Source organism: Stegostoma tigrinum, chromosome 3, assembly GCF_030684315.1.
Source record: "Stegostoma tigrinum isolate sSteTig4 chromosome 3, sSteTig4.hap1, whole genome shotgun sequence".
Classification (NCBI taxonomy): Eukaryota; Metazoa; Chordata; class Chondrichthyes; order Orectolobiformes; family Stegostomatidae; genus Stegostoma; species Stegostoma tigrinum.
The window spans coordinates 112,239,535-112,258,907 of NC_081356.1; the positions used below are offsets into that span (position 1 = coordinate 112,239,535).

Consider the following 19,373-nt stretch of genomic DNA (forward strand, 5'->3'; position numbering starts at 1 on the left):
AATGCTGTGTTCATACTTAATGACTGCATAATATAATGACATCTTACAGTCAATCCTTACATTTTTCTCAGCACGTCCTTAAATGTCCATTTGATGACAGGGAATCAGGTGAGGCAGCCATGATGATAGTTACTTGTTTGGTACAGATAATTCAGATGCAATCCACTTCTTTCATTGAGCAATAAAGATCTTGTTGACATTTTTCATTCAGAATGATATTCAGTATCTAGAATATTGACTTCACACAATTGACTATGCCAAACTTCTGAAGATGCAATGAAAAATTCATTCATACCAAGATTAAATATAGATGAAAATTGTCCTAACAAGTAACACCGCTTTTCATTTAAAACAAGCTGTAACACAAATCTCAAATCTGAGATACGCACCCAGTCATAAATAATTGGAAGGATTAAAATCTCAACAACATACCATGAAGGGCAGGACTGGATTGGAAGTGATAACATTAGATCATAATTATACCAGAAACTCTCCCTTTCAATGAAGTACCAAAGTAGAATGTCTTCGAAAAAGATACTGTATGTAAATACATAAACGTTTTAAATTTTAACAGGATAATGGATGTGTATAAATCATGGAAAGTGTCTCTGCAGACGTACCCACTATATTTTAATTTAAAGAATTATGCTCATCAATTACAATATAAAGGTGCTGAGAATTGTAAGTGTTTGTTTAAAGCTACTGGGATCATGCTAATGCTCTGTACTACTCTTAGTGTTTGGCAAAAAATAAAGCAGAGGCATCAAAAGAGACCTGTTCAGTACAAAGGACAATTAGATATCTATGAAAGTAATAACAGTCTAATAAATATGAACTCACTTCAGTGATACGATAGATTTGTGAACATAAGATTGTTTCCCTTGGAGAAAAGAAGGTTGCGAGGAGGCTTGATAGATTGATGGGCCTGGACAGACTAAATAGTGAAAATCACTCCCGCTAGTGGATAGATCTTGAGAGAGAGGGCACAGATTTAAGATAATCATGATGAGAAACTTGTTTATGTAGTGAGTGGTTATTAAAGTTTGGAATGTGCAGTCTGAGACTATGGTGGAGCAAGTTCCAATAAAGGCAATTCAAGAGGGAATTGGATTATTGCCTGGAAAGGAAGCTCATACAGGGCTACAGGGAGAAGTTGGGGGATTTATGACACTTGGTAAATTGCTTATTTGAAGAGCTGGTGCAGAAACAAAACGACTGACTGCTGTAACAATTGGATGTTCTGTGATTCTGTAATGTATATGTATTGTTACATATCCAACTAACAGCGCCGCCAATACCAGATCAAAAACAAAGGATATTTGTTGTTTTTAAGATCATCCAGAATAGAAATTCTCAAATGACAAAAGCTCTGAAACCAGAATGATGCTGTGAACTGGAAGGGCCATGGAGCATTTTAGAAATCGTCACAGTAATCAAGTTCTCAAATTCAATACCAACTTCTTCATGAATCACCATTAACAAGTGTACAGTAGGAGAAATTGCTCACCAATACCTACTGAGTAATGTATATCATAAGTTCCCTTTATTGTATTTTCAGCTAACTCCATCACATTTTAATCCCATGTTTATGACACAGGTTTAAGATTACTCAGACAGCATATGAATCTTGAAGAAGGACACATATCTAATGCTTTTGTCTGTCTTCTATTTTCTTTTCATGCAGGCATTTTGTTCATGTTGATTTGGTGAACTTGATGCAGTTTGTAATTGCTTCCTCACCTTGATAGTCATGAGAATAATTATATAATATTTCACCAGAGTGCTATTGCAGTCTTTCCTTTAGAAAACAAAAATAAGACAAAGTGGTTTTATTTTATTGAACTGGTGGTTAGATTCTACCTTTGGGCTATTTTAGACATAGAACATAGAACATAGAACAGTACAGCACAGAACAGGCCCTTCAGCCCACAATGTTGTGCCGACCATTGATCCTCATGGATGCACCCTCAAATTTCTGTGACCATATGCATGTCCAGCAGTCTCTTAAATGACCCCAATGACCTTGCTTCCACAACTGCTGCTGGCAACGCATTCCATGCTCTCACAACTCTCTGCGTAAAGAACCTGCCTCTGACATCCCCTCTATACTTTCCACCAACCAGCTTAAAACTATGACCCCTCGTGCTAGCCATTTCTGCCCTGGGATTGCTCTCAAATAGTTGAGAAGAATGTTTTATTATGTTGTTACAATTAAGAAACGTTCACAAGTCATTGCCTGCTCCATTTCTTTAATTATCTTCAAAGTTGAATGCTAAAGAGGCACAGCTTTCTAAAGACAGGAAGTTCAGAAAGCCTCAGTATGAGGTTCATAAAGAAAAAATACCCCAGAGAAAGAAGACTGCAGAAAGTAAGATGCCGTCAGCCCAAAGTGTGCGAGAATTTGGCCTCAGACACCAAGAAGAGCCGAAATGGGTTGTAAGTGGCATACAAACTGGATGCAGCAACTAACCCTGCATGTTGCATCAGTGTTCATCAGAGTGATGCAATTAAGGACCTACTTATTAAAATTACTTGAAAATATTAGCCGACAGCTAGATGAATCAGTGGTAACTCTTCCGATGAATCGAGCCAAGGTAATTTTAAATCACTAAAATAATTATCAGCTAAATGAAGTGAACTGTCTTAAGTATGGCTGAGAGATGGTCCTGGAGCAGTATCGGTTCTGCATTTGCTTTTCCACTTGTTGCATTTCTTCTTGATAAAACTAACCTTAAAGGTGTCATTCAGTGGTTTCGCAGGATAGGTAATAAATTATTGAGATTAGTGTAGAAAAAATAATTCATTGTAGTATCTATATATTGATGTTAATTGATGAAATTGTTTATTTTTGAAATTAAAATGATCACTTCAGAACGCTCAGTCGTTTGGCTGCATGTAGAACAGAATGTGCATGTGTCTGTCTTGCTGATGTGTCTATGAGTGTATCTGTGAGTCACCAATAAAACATAAAAGGTTTTCAGGCCAAGGAGACAGTATTGATTGAGTGACAATCTACAATGATTTACTGTGATCACAAAATATCACTATCCTAGATGAGACCATTAAATAGTTGTGTCAGGCTGCAGGGAGGAGCAGTGAACTGGCCAAAACATAGTAGTCAAGAGTTAACACTTCGGATCCGGTGGCCCTTCCTCAGAACCCTTCTGAGGAAGGGTCACTGGACCCGAAACGATAACTCTGTTTTCTCCTCTACAGTTGCTGCCAGACCCACTGAGCTTTTCCAGCAACTTTGTTTTTGTTCCTGATTTACAGCATCCGCAGTTCTTCTGGTTTTTAAATAGACTGAGAGGGTAAATCATTGGAAGGAGCAGTGTTTGATATTTAAGGAAGTATGTTATGTCAGCCAAGAAAAGTTTAATTCCTGTCTAAAAGGACTCAATGAGAAGGATGAACTGCCCATGGTTAATAAAGGTACTCAAGAATAGCATCCCATCAAAAACTAAGGTGTATAAAACAACAAAAACTAATGGGAGTCCAGACAATTGGGAGTTTTTTTTCAGGAACTAGAAGTGGATGACTAAAAAGCTAATAAAGATAAAATTGATTCTTGAGGTTATTGGCAAGAAATATAAAAACAAACAGCAAAAGCTTCTACATATATATGGAAAAGAGAGTAGCTAAACTAAGTGTGTGATCATTGGAGGAAACAACTGCAGAATTGATATCAGGAAACGGAAATGGCAGACAATTTAAACCAATATTTTTCATTGGTCTTCACAGTAGAGGATCTATCAACAACCCAAAGATAACAGATAAACAAGATAGTAATAAGAAAGGATTTTGTAACAGTCTCTGTCACAAGAGACAAAGTACTTTACAAACTAATAGGACCAAAGTTAGATGCATTGTCAGGACTTGATGGCCTGTATCCAAGGTTTTTAGCAGAAGTAGTGGAGATATTAGCCAAAATATTCCAGAATTCATTGAATTAGGGGAGTATTTGAGCAGATTGAAAAACAGCGAACGTGACTCCCCTGTTCAAGTGGGTGGTGGGGAGACAGACAGCAGGAAAGTATAAACTAGTTGACTTAATATCTATTGTTGGTAAAATACAGGAATTTATCATTAAGTAAGAAATAGCAAGGCATTTAGAAAAGCTTAATGCATTCAACATGGATTTTTTAAAAAGGGAAATCATATTTGACAGATTTGCTAGAGTTCTTTAGGATATAACGAGCAGCATTGATAAAATGGAACCGGTTAATGCAGTGTATTTGGATTTTCAGAAGGCATTCAATATAGTGCCACATAAAAGGTTATTGTACAAGATAGGAGCTCATGGTATTGTTGGCCATGTATTTGCGTAGATTAAAGATCAATTAACATTGAAGAGAGTGTCAGGATTAATGTATGCTTTTCAGTTTGGAAAGCTGTATAACTAGTCAAATTCCACAAGGATCAGTCCTAAGGCCTCAATTATTGTTACTTATCTTAATTACTTGGAGGAGGGGGTACAGTGTAATATCACCAATTTTACCGATGTTACACAAATGGGTAGGCAACATGTTGTGATGAGGACATAAGAAATCTGTTAAAAGAATGCAGATAGATCGAGTGAAAGGCCACAAGCCCATTGATGGAGCTTATGTAACTAAAGTAGAAAAATGTGAGGTTGTGCACTTTGGCTGGAAGAATTCAAAAAGCTGACTATAATTTACATTGAGAGAGGCTCCTGGATGTTCTTGGTGCTAACAAAAATGTTCGCAAGCAGATTAGTCACTAATTAAAGTAAATGGAATTTTGGCCTTTATTGCTCATGGATTGGAGTTTACAAACAGAGAAATTTATTAAAACTGTCCAGGGTGTTGGTGAGGTGTTTGTATTTTGATCCTGTACTTATAAAAGGATATACTAGTATTGGAGGCAGTTCAAAAGAGGTTCACGGGCTGAAGGGGTTGACTTTATCATGAACATCTACATATGCTAGTCTTTTACTCATTAGAGTTTAGAAGAATGAGGGATCTTATTGAAACATGCAAGATTTTAAGGGAGCTGGACGTCGTAGATTTTGAGAAGACATGGCAAGTTTTGGGGCATCTTGAACTAGGAGATATAGTTACAGAATATAGAGATTTTCATTTAAAACTGAGAAACAAAGTAATTTCTTCTCCCAGAGAATATTGAGTGTCTGGAATTCTGTACCCCAGAGAGATTAGAACACTGAAAATATTGAAAGAGGAAGTAGATTATTGAAATAGCAGAGTGTGGAGAGATATGATAAGCTGACACAATAGAGAAGTTCGGGTGTGGGGAAAATCAGCAGCGATCTGATCGAGTGTCGGGGGCAGTTATTGACACTGAATGGCCAGTTCTGCCCCAATTTCTTGTGTGTGTTGTCTCATCCAGGACCCTGCTTGTACCCCATGCTTCTGATTCTGTGTTTCACTCTTTCCTTGTGCTCCTGATTCCCTGTTCTGTGTCTCTCTCCGTGCTTGAGCTCACTTTGTTTCCCATTGCCCTTTCTCCTTCCCTCCAAGGCTTTCTTCATGTCCAGGTCTCACTAGGCAGCTGCCTTCTCCTGATTCCTGCTTTCTCTGTGAATGAAATTCTGTGTGAGGCAGGCACATAGCCCTTTTCTTCCCAGCATGCAGCAGTTTCATACCGATGATGTTCTATAGAATTGTAATTCAGATAGGGTGATTACTATTGCATTTGAAGGCCTCCTTCACTTAAAATAAAACTGAAAACCTTCCTCTAAATCCTAAAAAATCAAAGAACCACAGGTGCTGGAAATCAGAAACAAAAATTACAGGAAAAACTCAGCAGGTGTGACAGTATCTCAGGAGAGAAGGCAAAGTTAACATTTCAGGCCCAATGACCCTTATTCAAAACTAGTTGCAAATTTCAGAGCTTCCTCCAAATCATGAGGTAGACAAGGAGGAGACTGGAAGAACACAGCAAGCCAGGCAGCACCTGGAGGAGGAGAAGCCAATGTATTGGGTATTACCTTTCTTCAGGACTGGGTGTGAGGGTAGGGGGAACTGCGAATAAAGAGGTGGGGTAAGAGGGTAGCAGAGTGGTGGTGCTAGGTGGAGGCCGGTAGGAAGTACAACTGGTTAGTCAATGGAAAGGATGAGTCTAGTTTGTAGCTGGAATGGAAGGGAGGAGGCAGTAGGTGGAATGGAAGGGACGGGGCAGTAGGTGGAATGGAAGGGAGGGGGCAGGAGGTGGAATGGAAGGGAGGAGGCAGTAGGTGGAATGGAAAGAGGGTGAGAATCTATCTTTGTGTTTGGGAGGAGGGTTTGAAGCTCAGAAACGGGGAATGGAGAAGGCACGGTGGAGAGCTGTCTAGATGACAGTTGGTGGAAAAGAACGTTGTTTGAAATAGGAGGACATCCAGGAAATCCCACTTGTCCTCAGTTTCCACCCTGTCAGCCTCCACATTCAAAGAATCGGTCACCCTGCATCTTCTCCTGGATCTAAACAGCCAGCCTAACCTCCTGGTCACCATCCATTTCAACTGTCCTCCAAGTGTTGTAAGATATGTAAGTGTAGGGATGGAGAGATTTCCTTCCCTAAAGGATAGTAGTTAACCAGATGCATTTTTACAACAAACAAGTATGGTTTCATGGTCACCATTAGATTGGCTTTGAATTTGAATTCTGTCTGCCATGATGGAATTTGAACCCATGTCCTCGTAGCATTAGCCTGAGTTTCTGGATTACTCATCCAGTGATATCACCACAATGCTGCCATCGTGCATAAATGTTATCTTGATCAGACAAACCCAGACAACCATGTGTAACAGATTGGGAGAGCTGAATTTGCAAAGATGGCATTCACTTAAGAAGACTTATTTGCTGTCTTACTCGATGACAATACTGCAATACTGAGGGGTCAGGAATGCTTTTAAAATCACATAACCACAAAACATGCACATCACTCAGAATTAGACTTAAATTAGAGGGCCATTTGTCAAAATATAACCAAATGGGATCATTGGTCACGTTCAGAAACTAAGTCATTCAGTAAAATTAAGGAAAACACCGAGGGTCACGCAGGTGTAAACTGTACTTTAGAATTTCAGCATAACCTCACCAAGAATACTCAGCAGCAGCATTACTGATCAAGCTGGTCAAGTCCTAAAGGATATTATGCATAAACTGAGCCTGCAGCAGGTGATGACGGAACTAGCAATAGGAAAAATGTGCATGGCTTTATGCACAGCACTTTACCTGTTGAAGATGCAAGGGTCAATTACTCTATTGGTACTGTAGACCCCTGCACAGTACCTGTGGAAACAAGGCCCAATCTTCATAGTAAGGCTAACCTCAAAATGTGCTGAAGCACAAGACCATAAACTGATCAAGCAACTCAACACTGGGATTCCAGCGAAGTATTGTGGGTATAGCAGCAGAACCATACACAACCACAATTTGTAACTGCATGACCTGGCATATAACACACTCTCCTGTTATCATGAAGCCAAGGGGCTAACCATGCTTCAAAGAAGAATGCAGGGGGAGGCCAGGAGCAGCAGCAATCATTCCGAAAAATGAGTTGTCAGTCTGGTAAAGCTACAAATTAGGACTACAAACATGTCAACAGCATCTGGTAGACAGAAAAAAGCTATTCCACCATTAATGGATCAGATCTAAGCTTGCAGCCCTGCCATGTCTGGTCATGAATGGTGGTGGACAACGAAATAACTAACAGGAAGGAGTGATTTCATCATGTTCCCCCTTCACAACGTGGAAGTCACGCACATCAGTGTAAAAAGTAGATGCTTGAAATGCTTGCAACCATCTTCAGCCTGATGTGTTGAATGGATCATACATCTTGGCCTCCTTCTGAGGCCCTCAGCATGACAGCTGCTAGTTTTCAGCCTGTTTCTCTGTTTGAAGTCATAGCTCGTAGAAAGGAAGATGTTTATGGTTGGAGGTTGGTCATCTCAGCTCCAGGATATCTCTGCAGGAGTTCTTCAGGATAGTGTCCTAGGTTTGAATACCTTTAGCTACTTAATCAATGATTTTCCTTCCATCTTAAGTCAGAAGTGGAGACGCTCTGTGATTATTGTACAATGTTCAGAACTATACACAATGCCTTAGATACCACAACAGTCCATGTGCAAATGCATCTAAATTGGACACCGTTTAAGCCCGGGTTGTAAGGTATATCCACAGCAGACAAGTGCCAGACAGTGACTATTTCCAACAAGAGAGAATCTAACCCATCACTCCATGATGCTCAAAGCCATTGCCATTGCCGAAACGCTCATTATCAACATCCTGGGGAATTACCACTAATCAGAAGCTGAACTAAACCACTCCTATGCTGTGGCTATAAGAGCAGGTTAGAGGCTAGGAATCCTGCAGTGAGTAACTCGGCTCCCGACTCCCCAAAGCCTGTCCAACATCTACCAGTTAAAGTCAGGAGTGCAATGCAGCACTCCTTACTTGCCTGGATGAATGCTGCTCCACCAACACTTAAGATGCTTTCTACTATCCAGGACAAAAAATGCTCATTTGATTGGCACCACACCCATCACCTCCTATCTTCACTTTCTCCAACAATAGCACGTAGTGGCAGCAATGGGTACTGTGTACAAGATGCGCTGCAGCAACTCACCAACATTCCTCAGACGGCATCTTCCAAACTCATGACCTCTACCACCTAGAAGGATAAGGACAGCAGATTCATAAGAGCACATTCCCCTACGACTCACATCCAACCTGACTTGGCACTACATTACCATTCTTCCTCTGTCGCTGGGGCAATCCTGGAATGCCTTTCTAACAGCATTGTGAATGTCCCTACATCAGAGAACTGCAATTGTTCAAGAAGGCAGCTCACCACCACCTTCTTCAGGCCAATTAGGATGGGTAATAAATGCTGGCCCAGCAACAGTGATCACATCCATGAAAGAATGCACCAAAGTGGAAAACATTAAACATTCACCAAAAATTGGAAACATACAAGATTTTTAAAGAACACACAGTTAGAAAGTAGAAAGCAATGACAAAATTTCCATCAGTTCAACTTCTTTTATGTAAATCAGCTGGTAGAAAAATGTTTATACAGTTCGGTGTTTATTCATTCATATCCAATATAAAACATTTATACACGTGCTTTTGGACATTGTAGTGATTTTCATTGTTAAGGAGAAACATGAGTCACCAATTCAGTGGAAAAATGGAGGTTAGACATTTAGGCAGAAGGATTTGTTGGCTAATTGCTATTTTTCTTTTCTGACTGGAATTTGTTAATCCCGCTTCAACATGAAAATTGTAGTTTAATTTCACTTTTCTCCTCACTCAGACTTTTTCTCATATTCCCGCTGGAGGATAAAACAAGCTTTGCTTAGAAAGAAATGTGCAAATGTATTAGGGAAATGATTTTTATTTGTGATGCTTTATCAGGAGTTATTCATTTCTCTAAAAAAAGAGAAACACTAAAAGCATGAAGGATATGCAACAATGGTGGAAAAAGATATACTATCTTCAACTACTGATACATCACTGCACAAAAAAAAAATTGAATTTGGCAACCTTTAAGAATTATTTGTACATTGGTTCCTTAAATTTGTGCTTTTCTGTGATTCTGTATCATGTGTTGAATTTGCATACTCAATGCATAAATTGTACTCCTTATGCACTGGAGTTCCATAGGACCAGAGATAGTTCTCAACAATGAATCTGGGTGATTAAGGAATATGGGATCATGACATCACTGCAAACCAACAAAATGACACAATAGTGCATTAACTTTTGTACATTTTCTATTTCCTGCTGAATGCTGTATTGATGTGCGATATTCTTTTTCCTAAATATGTGGGAATGTACATAAGGCTCCAACAGTAGGTAAAGCTTGTACCTTTCAAATCTTGGAAATAGCAATGTGAATGTTTTTGAAACGGCAATTAGTTGTGTAGTTACCATTTTTCATTGTGAGGATTTGACTGCAAATTGATGAGGACCAAATATAAACTGTGGAAACCTCCTCCAAAAGCTGATGTAGTGATATTGCTTTGATGTGCAATTAATTACCAAACACTGGAGATCTGAAACAAGAACAGAAATTGCTGAAGAAGTTCTGCAGTTCTGAGAGCAGAGCTAATGTTTTGAGTCTATTAACTCTTAATCAAATCTCAGCAGAAAAGGATAACTTATAATGCCTGAACAGAATGCTGAGTATTTACTTATTATGCTTTTGTGCCAGACATCTACCATTCCTAAGTTATTGATATTCGTAACACAGTCCAAACTTTAAAATGACAGTTTACTCCAGATTATTTATACACACTACGTCCTGAAATTCTTGGCTGACAATGTAATTCAGTCTGCAATTTGAAGAGAGTTATGCACTGCGTATCTTCATGGCCAAAAGTACTTCCACTTGGAAGCCTGAATACCATTAATATGAACAGGAAATCCTTCATTATTCATTGATGCAAGAATGTTTAGAAGTGATTGCCCTGTTGATGTATTAGTATCCTTCCTGCTAAAGATTGCAGCCAGCATCTATCTTACTTCTAAACTTATGAACATTCTAAAATGCACCTTTTTCTAGTGGCTAAAATTTGGAATCATTCTGTCCAATTGTACGAATAAATGTAAAAAACACGTAAGGAGAGAATTGGATCAGAGGCAGGAAAGTGTGAGTGAAGATAAGAGGTTCTTTCTCAGGTTGAGTGACATAATAGAAGTTTATAAAATCATGAGGAGCATAGATAAAGTGAACAGTCAAGGTCTTCCCAAGGAAGGGGAGTCCAAAATTATAAGGCACAAGTTTAAGGTGAGAAGGGAAAGACTTAAAGGGACGATGAAGAGAACATTTTACTGAGGGTGGTTCATATGTGGAATGAACTGCCAGAGGAAGTGGTAGAGGCAGGACAGTTACAACATTTCAAAGACATACGGGCAGGAACATGAATGGGGTACTTGCAGAAGAAAGGTTTCTGGAAACCTAGTTGGCATGGACACATTGGACAGAAGGGTCAGTTTCCGTGCTGGATGATTCTGGGATTCTAGGTGTAGCAGGTAATCAGGAACATTAATGGAATGTGGTCCTTACTTTAATAAAAGAGTGGGGAGGCCTTACTGCAACTGTACAAGGTGCTAGTGAGATGTGGTCTGGAGTACCGTGAGCAGCTATGGCTCCCCTATTTAATGAAAGATATCATTTCCTTGGAGGCAGTTCAGAAAAGGCTCACTTGGATGATCCCTGCTATAGAGGTATTGTCTTATGAGCAAAGACTAGACAGGTTAGGACTATACTCACTGGAGTTTAGAGGAATCAGAGGTGATCTCAATGAGACATGTAGGTTTCTTAAGGAAAAATGCTGAATGTATTTTTCCCCTCATGGAAAACTAGGAGAAGAAGGCATATTCTCAGAATTAAGATGCAGCAATTTAAGACTGAGATGAGTAGGAATTTCTTCTTTCAGAGGGCTGAGACTCTTGCTAAGCATCAGAGGAGTCAGTCAATCTAGGTGTTGCCCAAAAAGTATTTAAATCTTTCATACAAATATTCTTCCTCTGTGTGACAGACAAAGGGAGGGAACCAACTCAGACTTTAGTTAAGCAAACCCTTTTTTATTTCCTTTAAGTACCAATACTTAAATAAAGCATACTTTCATTGCAGCATTTACTTCTTACTTCAACTAACTTAATTCCAACTTTAACTCTCTTCATTTAATTTCACTTTTCTTTAACTTCAACTTAATCCATATGTAATCCAAACTCTAACACCACAGGTTTTGACTTAAATAAAATATAACACCAATTCGGGTGAAGTGGCCAATTTAGTTTTCCATGTAGGTTTCTTTTTGTATAGAATCCGTACAGTGTGTTGCCTCATGGTTCTTTGACAACTCTGAAAGTGTCTTCAGGGTGTGTGTTCCTCAAATATGGTCTGGAAGGCTTCATCCAAGAAAATTCCTTTGTTCTGCTAACTTAACCGAAAGTGTGTTCTGTTTCTGGCACTCAGCCAATGAATTAATTGAAGTCTGATCACATTGTTCAACCTTAGCCAGTGGAGTTTACTGGTAAACAGCTCCCAAATATCCCTCTCTGATGAAGGGTCTAGGCCCGAAACGTCAGCTTTTGTGCTCCTGAGATGTTGCTTGGCCTGTTGTGTTCATCCAGCTTCACACTTTGTTATCCCAAATATTTACTGTAAGTCATGAACAGTCACATGGCATGCTCCATTAGAACGTAGTATAGTGCTAGTATGTCTAGTGGCACCATGGCACTTAGCTTATTTGATCAACACAGGAAACTGCAGGTCACAATATATCCTGGTAGCAGTTTTAACTGAGGCCAGAGTTGATCAAAATTCCCAGCATGCTTGATACAAGCTCTTGACCAGTGTAGTAGCCATTTCTGCTGCTGGTCATATGACCACACAAGTGATGAAGCTAAAATTAAAATTGGTGAATATGTGTTGCTTGGCAACTTGACTGATGTGTTTACTAAAAGAATCAGATCTATCTATAGAGAAAAGCACTTGTTCCACTTTCAAACTCTTTTTATTGTCACGGATAGTTGCAATTCACCGTTGCAGAATGAGATATTTCGAAGATCAATATACAATGCTATTCTTAAACCTTAAAAGAGCTTGTTCAGCACAGTTCTACTTCACACTTCTTAGGCATCTTATTTGGCTAAAGGCCTGTTTTGATTTCATTGAATGGTTTTCAGATATCCTATTAAAATTTCTTTTGGATGTCTCGTTTAGCACCATGAGAACCATACATGCAATTCAGAAGGTCTTATGTGAATTCCAAAACCTTTCTATCTTTCAGTCCACCATTTCCATTTCTACCAGCGACTGTGATGGGGTCTCTCGATCTTATAACTTCCAGTTCTTTTGTGATACCTTTACTTTGTAATGATTGTCATTAAACAGTTAGATGCTGTAATTTTTTGCTGCTGCTGTGCTTTACAATCAGTGTTGTTAAAGTGATAAAAATGAACTATCAATTTTTAATTTATATCATCTGATTTTTAATACCTAGGACTTTCAAAAAAAGGAAAATCACTGGTTTGACATGGCTGCAATGATTATTAGAATAATTAATAAGACCTAGTCTGAACTGAAACTAACATGTCATCCAAATGACTGAAACCAGCATTTGAGATCTGTACTTCCTGTTTGGTTGCATAGTATCCAAAGTCAGAAAAACAATGAAAGCAGACACAAGAATATACAGAGGAACTTTATGTCGGGCAACATTCTTTGGGGCAGAGGACAGAGAAGAAAATGGAATCATAACAGCAGAAAAGCAGCTTGTTCTCTTTTCACTATTTCTGTCAGATTTTTAAAAGAACAATGCCCTGTGATAAAGAAAATTGGAGAAACGTTCATTCACTGAAAGTGCAAAGATATCTATAGATTTCACTACTGATGAGGACGCATTAATTAACCAACCATGGTCTCAGGTTAAAACCTAAGACCTCATGAACTCAGTTGACATTTTTAAAAACTGCAAACACACACAGAAATGCAAATATAATGTAACCATTTCTTACCTTTATCATGGTTAGTAAATAATAAAATTCCTCTTTCTCTCACTTAGTTAAACTTTGTAATAGGCTCCTTGTTTTAGACTCATACAACAGGAATTGTGCTAGCATCTGACCAAATATGAAACCACGCTGGATGTGTTTAAACAAGATACACAAATTAAGTTATCAAGACAAGTATAACAGAAATTACAGTTAATGAGGCAGTGAATTTGACTGATTCACAATGGAATTCTGGTCCTTGGTTGGCTAGAGTGCTGTCTTCTCTGTTTTCCCTTTCCACTTTCTGCACACTATGGCTGAATAACCCAAGTTATTAACCCGTTCCAAATCACAACTGCAGCTAACCAATGATAGTCCTGAACTCAGTTCTAAGGCAGTGTGATTAGATTCTGATTGTCTAAGTGAGTATGGTCACCTCCTGATGTCTATTCTTCCAAAAGAGGAAGTATATGTTAGCTCATTACCTGGAGTTTAGCTTAATTATCATGAATCCTAATTAAATCAGATACTTTGCTTGCTGTGTTTGTAAGAGATGTTGATCAGGTCAGTTTCTCTTAAATGAACATCTGTCTGCTGTTTTATTGTGGCCATTTCACTTCTTAGAACTTTGCAATATCAGACCAATTCAGAGGATTATAGAGTGGGTAACATCCACAGAAACAACAGGAAAATCTATACAAAGTGTATGGAATGTAAATAGGAAGAAATTTTTGAGGTAAAATATCCTGACACATTCTGTTGGCACAGTCAAGAGTGACAGAAGTCCCAAAGCATTGTGGAATTATTACAATATTAATCAGACTGTAACAAATTAAATATAACAAATATATTTCTATATTTGGATTCTGTATTATAACTAAACTAAACAGCTAATTCCTGAATCACAGTTAAATTGAAGTACGATACAGCCAGAATGAAATAAAAGTCTTCGCAGCCAGCCACAGAGGATAGGGAATGCGATTGGGAGTAGGGAATTTAAATGAGGGAGCTGATTCACACACCTCACTTAGTCTTAGCATTCTGCAGAGAACATTGACACAGTTTTAATCCCCTCTCTGAAATCAGATGAACATCTAAAACTTGTGCCAACCATTATGGAAAACAAATGCCTGCAAATTAAGTTGTACGTAGTCATTAATGTTCATTTTAATAGCCTTTAGGGCATTTTTTATGCTGTTGCGGAAAGTGGAAGGCTCAGTCCTCTCTCTTTATAAGTGATAGTGAGTGTATCCCAGATCTTTATTAATTTGTAAAACACATGACTATAGCTCAGATGCTTTAAACAGACAGTTGTTTCATTGAATATTTGAGACAGATTTCTCCCCATAAGCTTGGTGTGCACCAGTTTGCTTTGAGGCTAATAATGCACTTTATAACATGTGTTACTTATTGTATCTTTTGCAAACAAAGTCAAATATTTAATTTTAATCAACGTAGAATGATCCAATCATGATTTGTATAATTATTCTATTCTTGCCATTGTATTTTGTTGAGAAATTCTTCAAAAGCAAATATCACAACATAATAGTCGGGCAGTTGTTGTGACATTAAAGGCTGAAAATTAATGTGACGGGAGTTCTGTAGTACATGGCTTTACTGAGTGTGTTCGGCTGTTCTATAACTTAGACCCATTTTGATTTGAATGAGCAATAAGTTGGAATGTAGAATAATTTACCTTCTGTGTATGGTTTTCAATGAACTGGATAGTGACTGAGTGATACCGACCAGACTAACATTTGGAGTCATAGAAACATAGGAAACAGGAGCATGAGTGGGCCATTCAGCTCTTTCAACTTGCTCCAACATTCAGTATGATCATGGCTGATCATCCAACTCCATACCCTATTCCCACGTACGTCCCATACACTTTGATCCCTTTGCCTCTAAGAACTATATCTAACTCATTCTTGAAAACATATAATGTTTTAGCCTCAACCACTTTCCATGGCAGAGAATTCCACCGGCTCAAAAGTCTCTGAGTGAAGAAATTTCTCTTCATGTCAGTCCTAAACGGTTTGCTGTGTATCCTTGAGCTTGAATTTTGGTTCTGGACTCCCCAGGCATCAGGAACATATATTTCTGCATTTACCCTCATCAAGTTAGAATTTTGTAGAAACCGAGAACAGAAACAAAGTTGTTGGAAAAGCTGAACAGGTCTGGCACCATCTGTGAAGGAGAAAACAGAGTTAATGTTTCAGGTCCGGTGACCCTTCCTCAGAACAAAGCTAGGTGGAGGTGCGTGTAGAATTTTATAGATTTCAATGAGATCCCATCACATTCTTCTCAACTCCATTGAATATAATCATAACCTATCCAAACTGTTTTTTGTCACTCCTGCCATCCCAGGAAACAGTCCAGTAATCCTTTGTTGCACTACCACCATAGCCAGAACATCCTTCCTGAAATAAGGAGACCAAAAATGTACACAGTATTCCAGGTGTGGTCTCAACAATGCCCGAGGTTAGTTGGAGTGGGAGGAAGAGAATAAAACCAGCCTGTTTTTAAGTGCAGTTTAAGTTGCAAAGAATTTACTTAATCAACACAGTATGGAGCTAAAGGAACACATCAGGTCAGGCAGCATCAGAGGAGCAGGAGAATCGATGTATCAGGTCAGAGTGAAGGTCCTGATGAAGGGTTCTTAATTGCAGTAAGACATCCCTGCTCCTGCACTCAAATTCTCTCACTGCAAAAATCAACATACCATTTGCTTTCTTCACTGCCTACTGTACCTACATGCTTACTTCCAGCGACCGGTGTACAAGGACACCCAGGTTTTGTTGCATCTCCCTATCGCAATTTGTTTCCATTTAGTAATAATCTGCCTTCCTGTTTTTGCTACCAAAGTGGATAACCTCACATTTATCCATATTATACTTTATCTGTAATACATTTGCCCACTCAGTCAACCTGGGAGAATCACATGTCTACATGCTCCTCAAAGTTTAGCTTCCACCTAGCTTTGTGTCATCTCCAAACTTGGAGATATAACATTTAGCTTCCTCCTCAAAATCAATAATATATACAGTGAATTTTAAAAAAAGCTGGGGTCCCCATATTCCCAGAGCATCCTGCCCAATATCCAATTATCTTGGCCGGACATGAAGACGGAAGCAAGTTTTATTGATGCTGTGCTTGATTAAGAAAGACTGCTGTGGTTCACTGCCTGAAATCTCGAAAGAAGAGAGGGCTGTAGGTTAGATACAAGGTGACTCCCAGGACGAAGAGTTGGACATTCAAGAAATGACTCAAACTCGCTACTCTTGTTCTCAATCATTGGCTATCCTACCAAGGATCAGAGAAATGTGTTAATCTAAAAAAAAATGCTGAGATCTGATCATAGATTTTCTTTCTGCTTTCTGCCTTGTTAAACAATCAATGGCACCAAAAAAGGCAAATTCCGCATCTCTCAACGTGAGTATAAATGCCGGAAGTTCAGAACAACTAGGGGTCAAGTATAACAGTCCTTTGTGTGTGTGTTTTGTCTAGTTATGCGCATTCTAGTTCAAAGCCCTTTGCAGATAATCAAGTCAAAACTTATTAGAGATTTATGGGACAAATAAGCTCATAAGGATAACATTTTAAGCAAAACATTTTTTAGTTGGATTGCATACAAAAACAAAATTGCTTTCATACCATCCACATCTAAGATTATTTGCCTCCTACCCTTTTCACTTTATCAGTGCACTGATTCTTTTAATTAAATCTCCCCTACTACTTAAGAAATGCCTACTCTTGACCTTCCTCCTACAAGGCACTAAAATCTAAGGTTTTTCTGAAGCACTAATTAATTTATCTGGTTTTTTCTAACATGAATGTTCCCCACTCCTCCAATTCACATATCTGTCATTCAAATTAAAATTTCAAAGAAAAAGTTTTCAACCAACCAGAATAGGGGAAAACATACAGATCTGACACTGCTACCAATATATCCCTGTGTGTTCCTCAGTAGCTATGTTCCTGTGGATCAAACTATCCTGTAGGTTAGTTGCCGTGGGAGGAAGAAAATAAAACCAGTCGGTTTTCAGGTGCAGTTTAAGTTGCAAAGAATTTACTTAGTCAATACAGTATGGAGCTAAAAGAACACATCAGGTCAGGCAGCATCAGATGAGCAGGAGAATCGATGTATTGGGTCAGGGTGAAGGTCCTGATGAAGGGTTCCAAACCCAAGGGGTGCATGCTGGTCACAAGATCAACTGCATGATTGTAATCACATATTACCTTACACCAGCTATAAATAATAAACTTATTGTTGAGCGATTCTTAGTAAAGCACAGTCACTGCAGTCACTTAGAATGCCGGTCATTTAGGGTTTGGCAAAAAAAATTCTTGGATTTGCAGTCAACACACTTGAAAAAGAATGGTTTATTTTGAATATAGGGATATTGATGTAGACAGTTGTAAATATCTTAACTTTCTCCAAAAGAAATCCGTTCAGTATCTAATTTCTGCAGTTTCTTTGTTAAGAAGAACTTGTGTGAGCTCAGTGTGTGTCAGTGGAAGTCTTTCTGATGCATGGCCCTTTTACAAGTGAGATTTAACCTAAGCACAGCTACTCCCATGTTGTCTTTGTATTGGCAGATTAACTTACTAATATTTATCCTAGTGCATTTATCAAGAACATATCTCTTCAAAACTTCACATTGAACAGAACCTTTTTGACAGCACTAATCTAAAGTTTTATTTATTTTATATTAAGTACTTCAGTTTTCTTCAAAGGCATCTGTAAGTTGAACAACTTTAATAAACAGTGTGGAAATTATTGAATTCAAAAGGTGTTTTATAAACATACAGGGTCGCTTAGTTGTTTATAACTTATTCATTGATGATGGGTTTGTTGTATATTTCAGTAGATTTAATTAGTCGTTCTGTTTGTACCTTTGCAAGAAAGCAGCACCTCTCATGTCATCTGTGCTGTCAGGAATGTCTTGTGTATTTGCTGCCCTCTGCTGCTTGTGCTTGTGAGAAATTCTGCTGATTCCTGGACATTAGATACAAGGGATTTAAGCCATTGTGCCCAATCGTTGTCTGCTTTTTAAATGGATACAAAGGTGCTCAACAGAAATAAAAAGCACTGAATGATACCTTTACAGTGTGAGATGAGTAACCACTTAAAAAGAAAAATCTCCCTTTAATACTTTAGTCTCAAATGGCATTCTTTATCTCCCACTACTTTTAACCATAACTTAATTTTGCTTTTTATCTTGCTTCAGTAAGTGGAATTTTGAGTTGATGTGATTGAACATTCCCATTTTGTTTAGTTTGCCTCTTTCCTCTCCCTTTTTTACTTTCACTTCTGCTTCAGGGTGGGCGAATAACCCCAGATGAAATAGATTTAGAAAACGAACCCTGGTATAAATTCTTTTCAGAACTGGAATTTGGACACCCGGTAAGTGAGGCTAGTGTGATGTGATTTGAGCAGTATTAGTAATCTAGATATTCATAATTGCAGTTCATTGCAAATCAGCAGTGTGTATTCACTGTGAAAAGAATGATTGCCGTGTTAAAGCCAATCACTAATTTGTAGCACTTGTATTTAGTGAACGACAGGTTGTAGATTCGGGGTCAGGTTTTTTTAGGTTGGAATTGTTGCTTCCAGTTGATTTGTCTCGATCCACTGAATTACAGTTTAGAATAGTCAAGGATGAATTTATTAAAGTGTTAAATTGTAGCTCTACCCAAGCTGTTGATGCAAGACACCATATTTAATTTGCTGTTTATCTTAAATAGTTTGCACATTTGCGTTTATTCTTATTACCACGTAGCCTGTTAGCCTGGTATTAATTAATGGCGCTTTTTCAATCAATTACTGTAACCATAATTTGAGTTATTTTCATCATTTAGCCAAATGATAGCTGACATCTGCAAAACAAAAATTGTCAGCTG

At 38.4% G+C, this 19,373-nt stretch overlaps 1 protein-coding gene across 4 annotated transcripts in view; it reads left to right on the forward strand.

The window, feature by feature from the left end:
- Positions 1-19,373, forward strand: part of sorbs2b (sorbin and SH3 domain containing 2b) — a 493,304-nt gene that overhangs the window by 377,052 nt on the left and 96,879 nt on the right. For 2 of the 4 annotated variants that reach the window (XM_048526962.2, XM_048526963.2), the window contains 2 exons: positions 2,266-2,436; positions 18,793-18,876. The exons of the other annotated variants lie outside the window; for them this stretch is intronic. In XM_048526962.2, the coding sequence (XP_048382919.1) occupies positions 2,266-2,436; positions 18,793-18,876 (255 nt within the window). The remainder of the gene's footprint in view (positions 1-2,265; positions 2,437-18,792; positions 18,877-19,373) is intronic. 4 annotated transcript variants of the gene reach the window in all.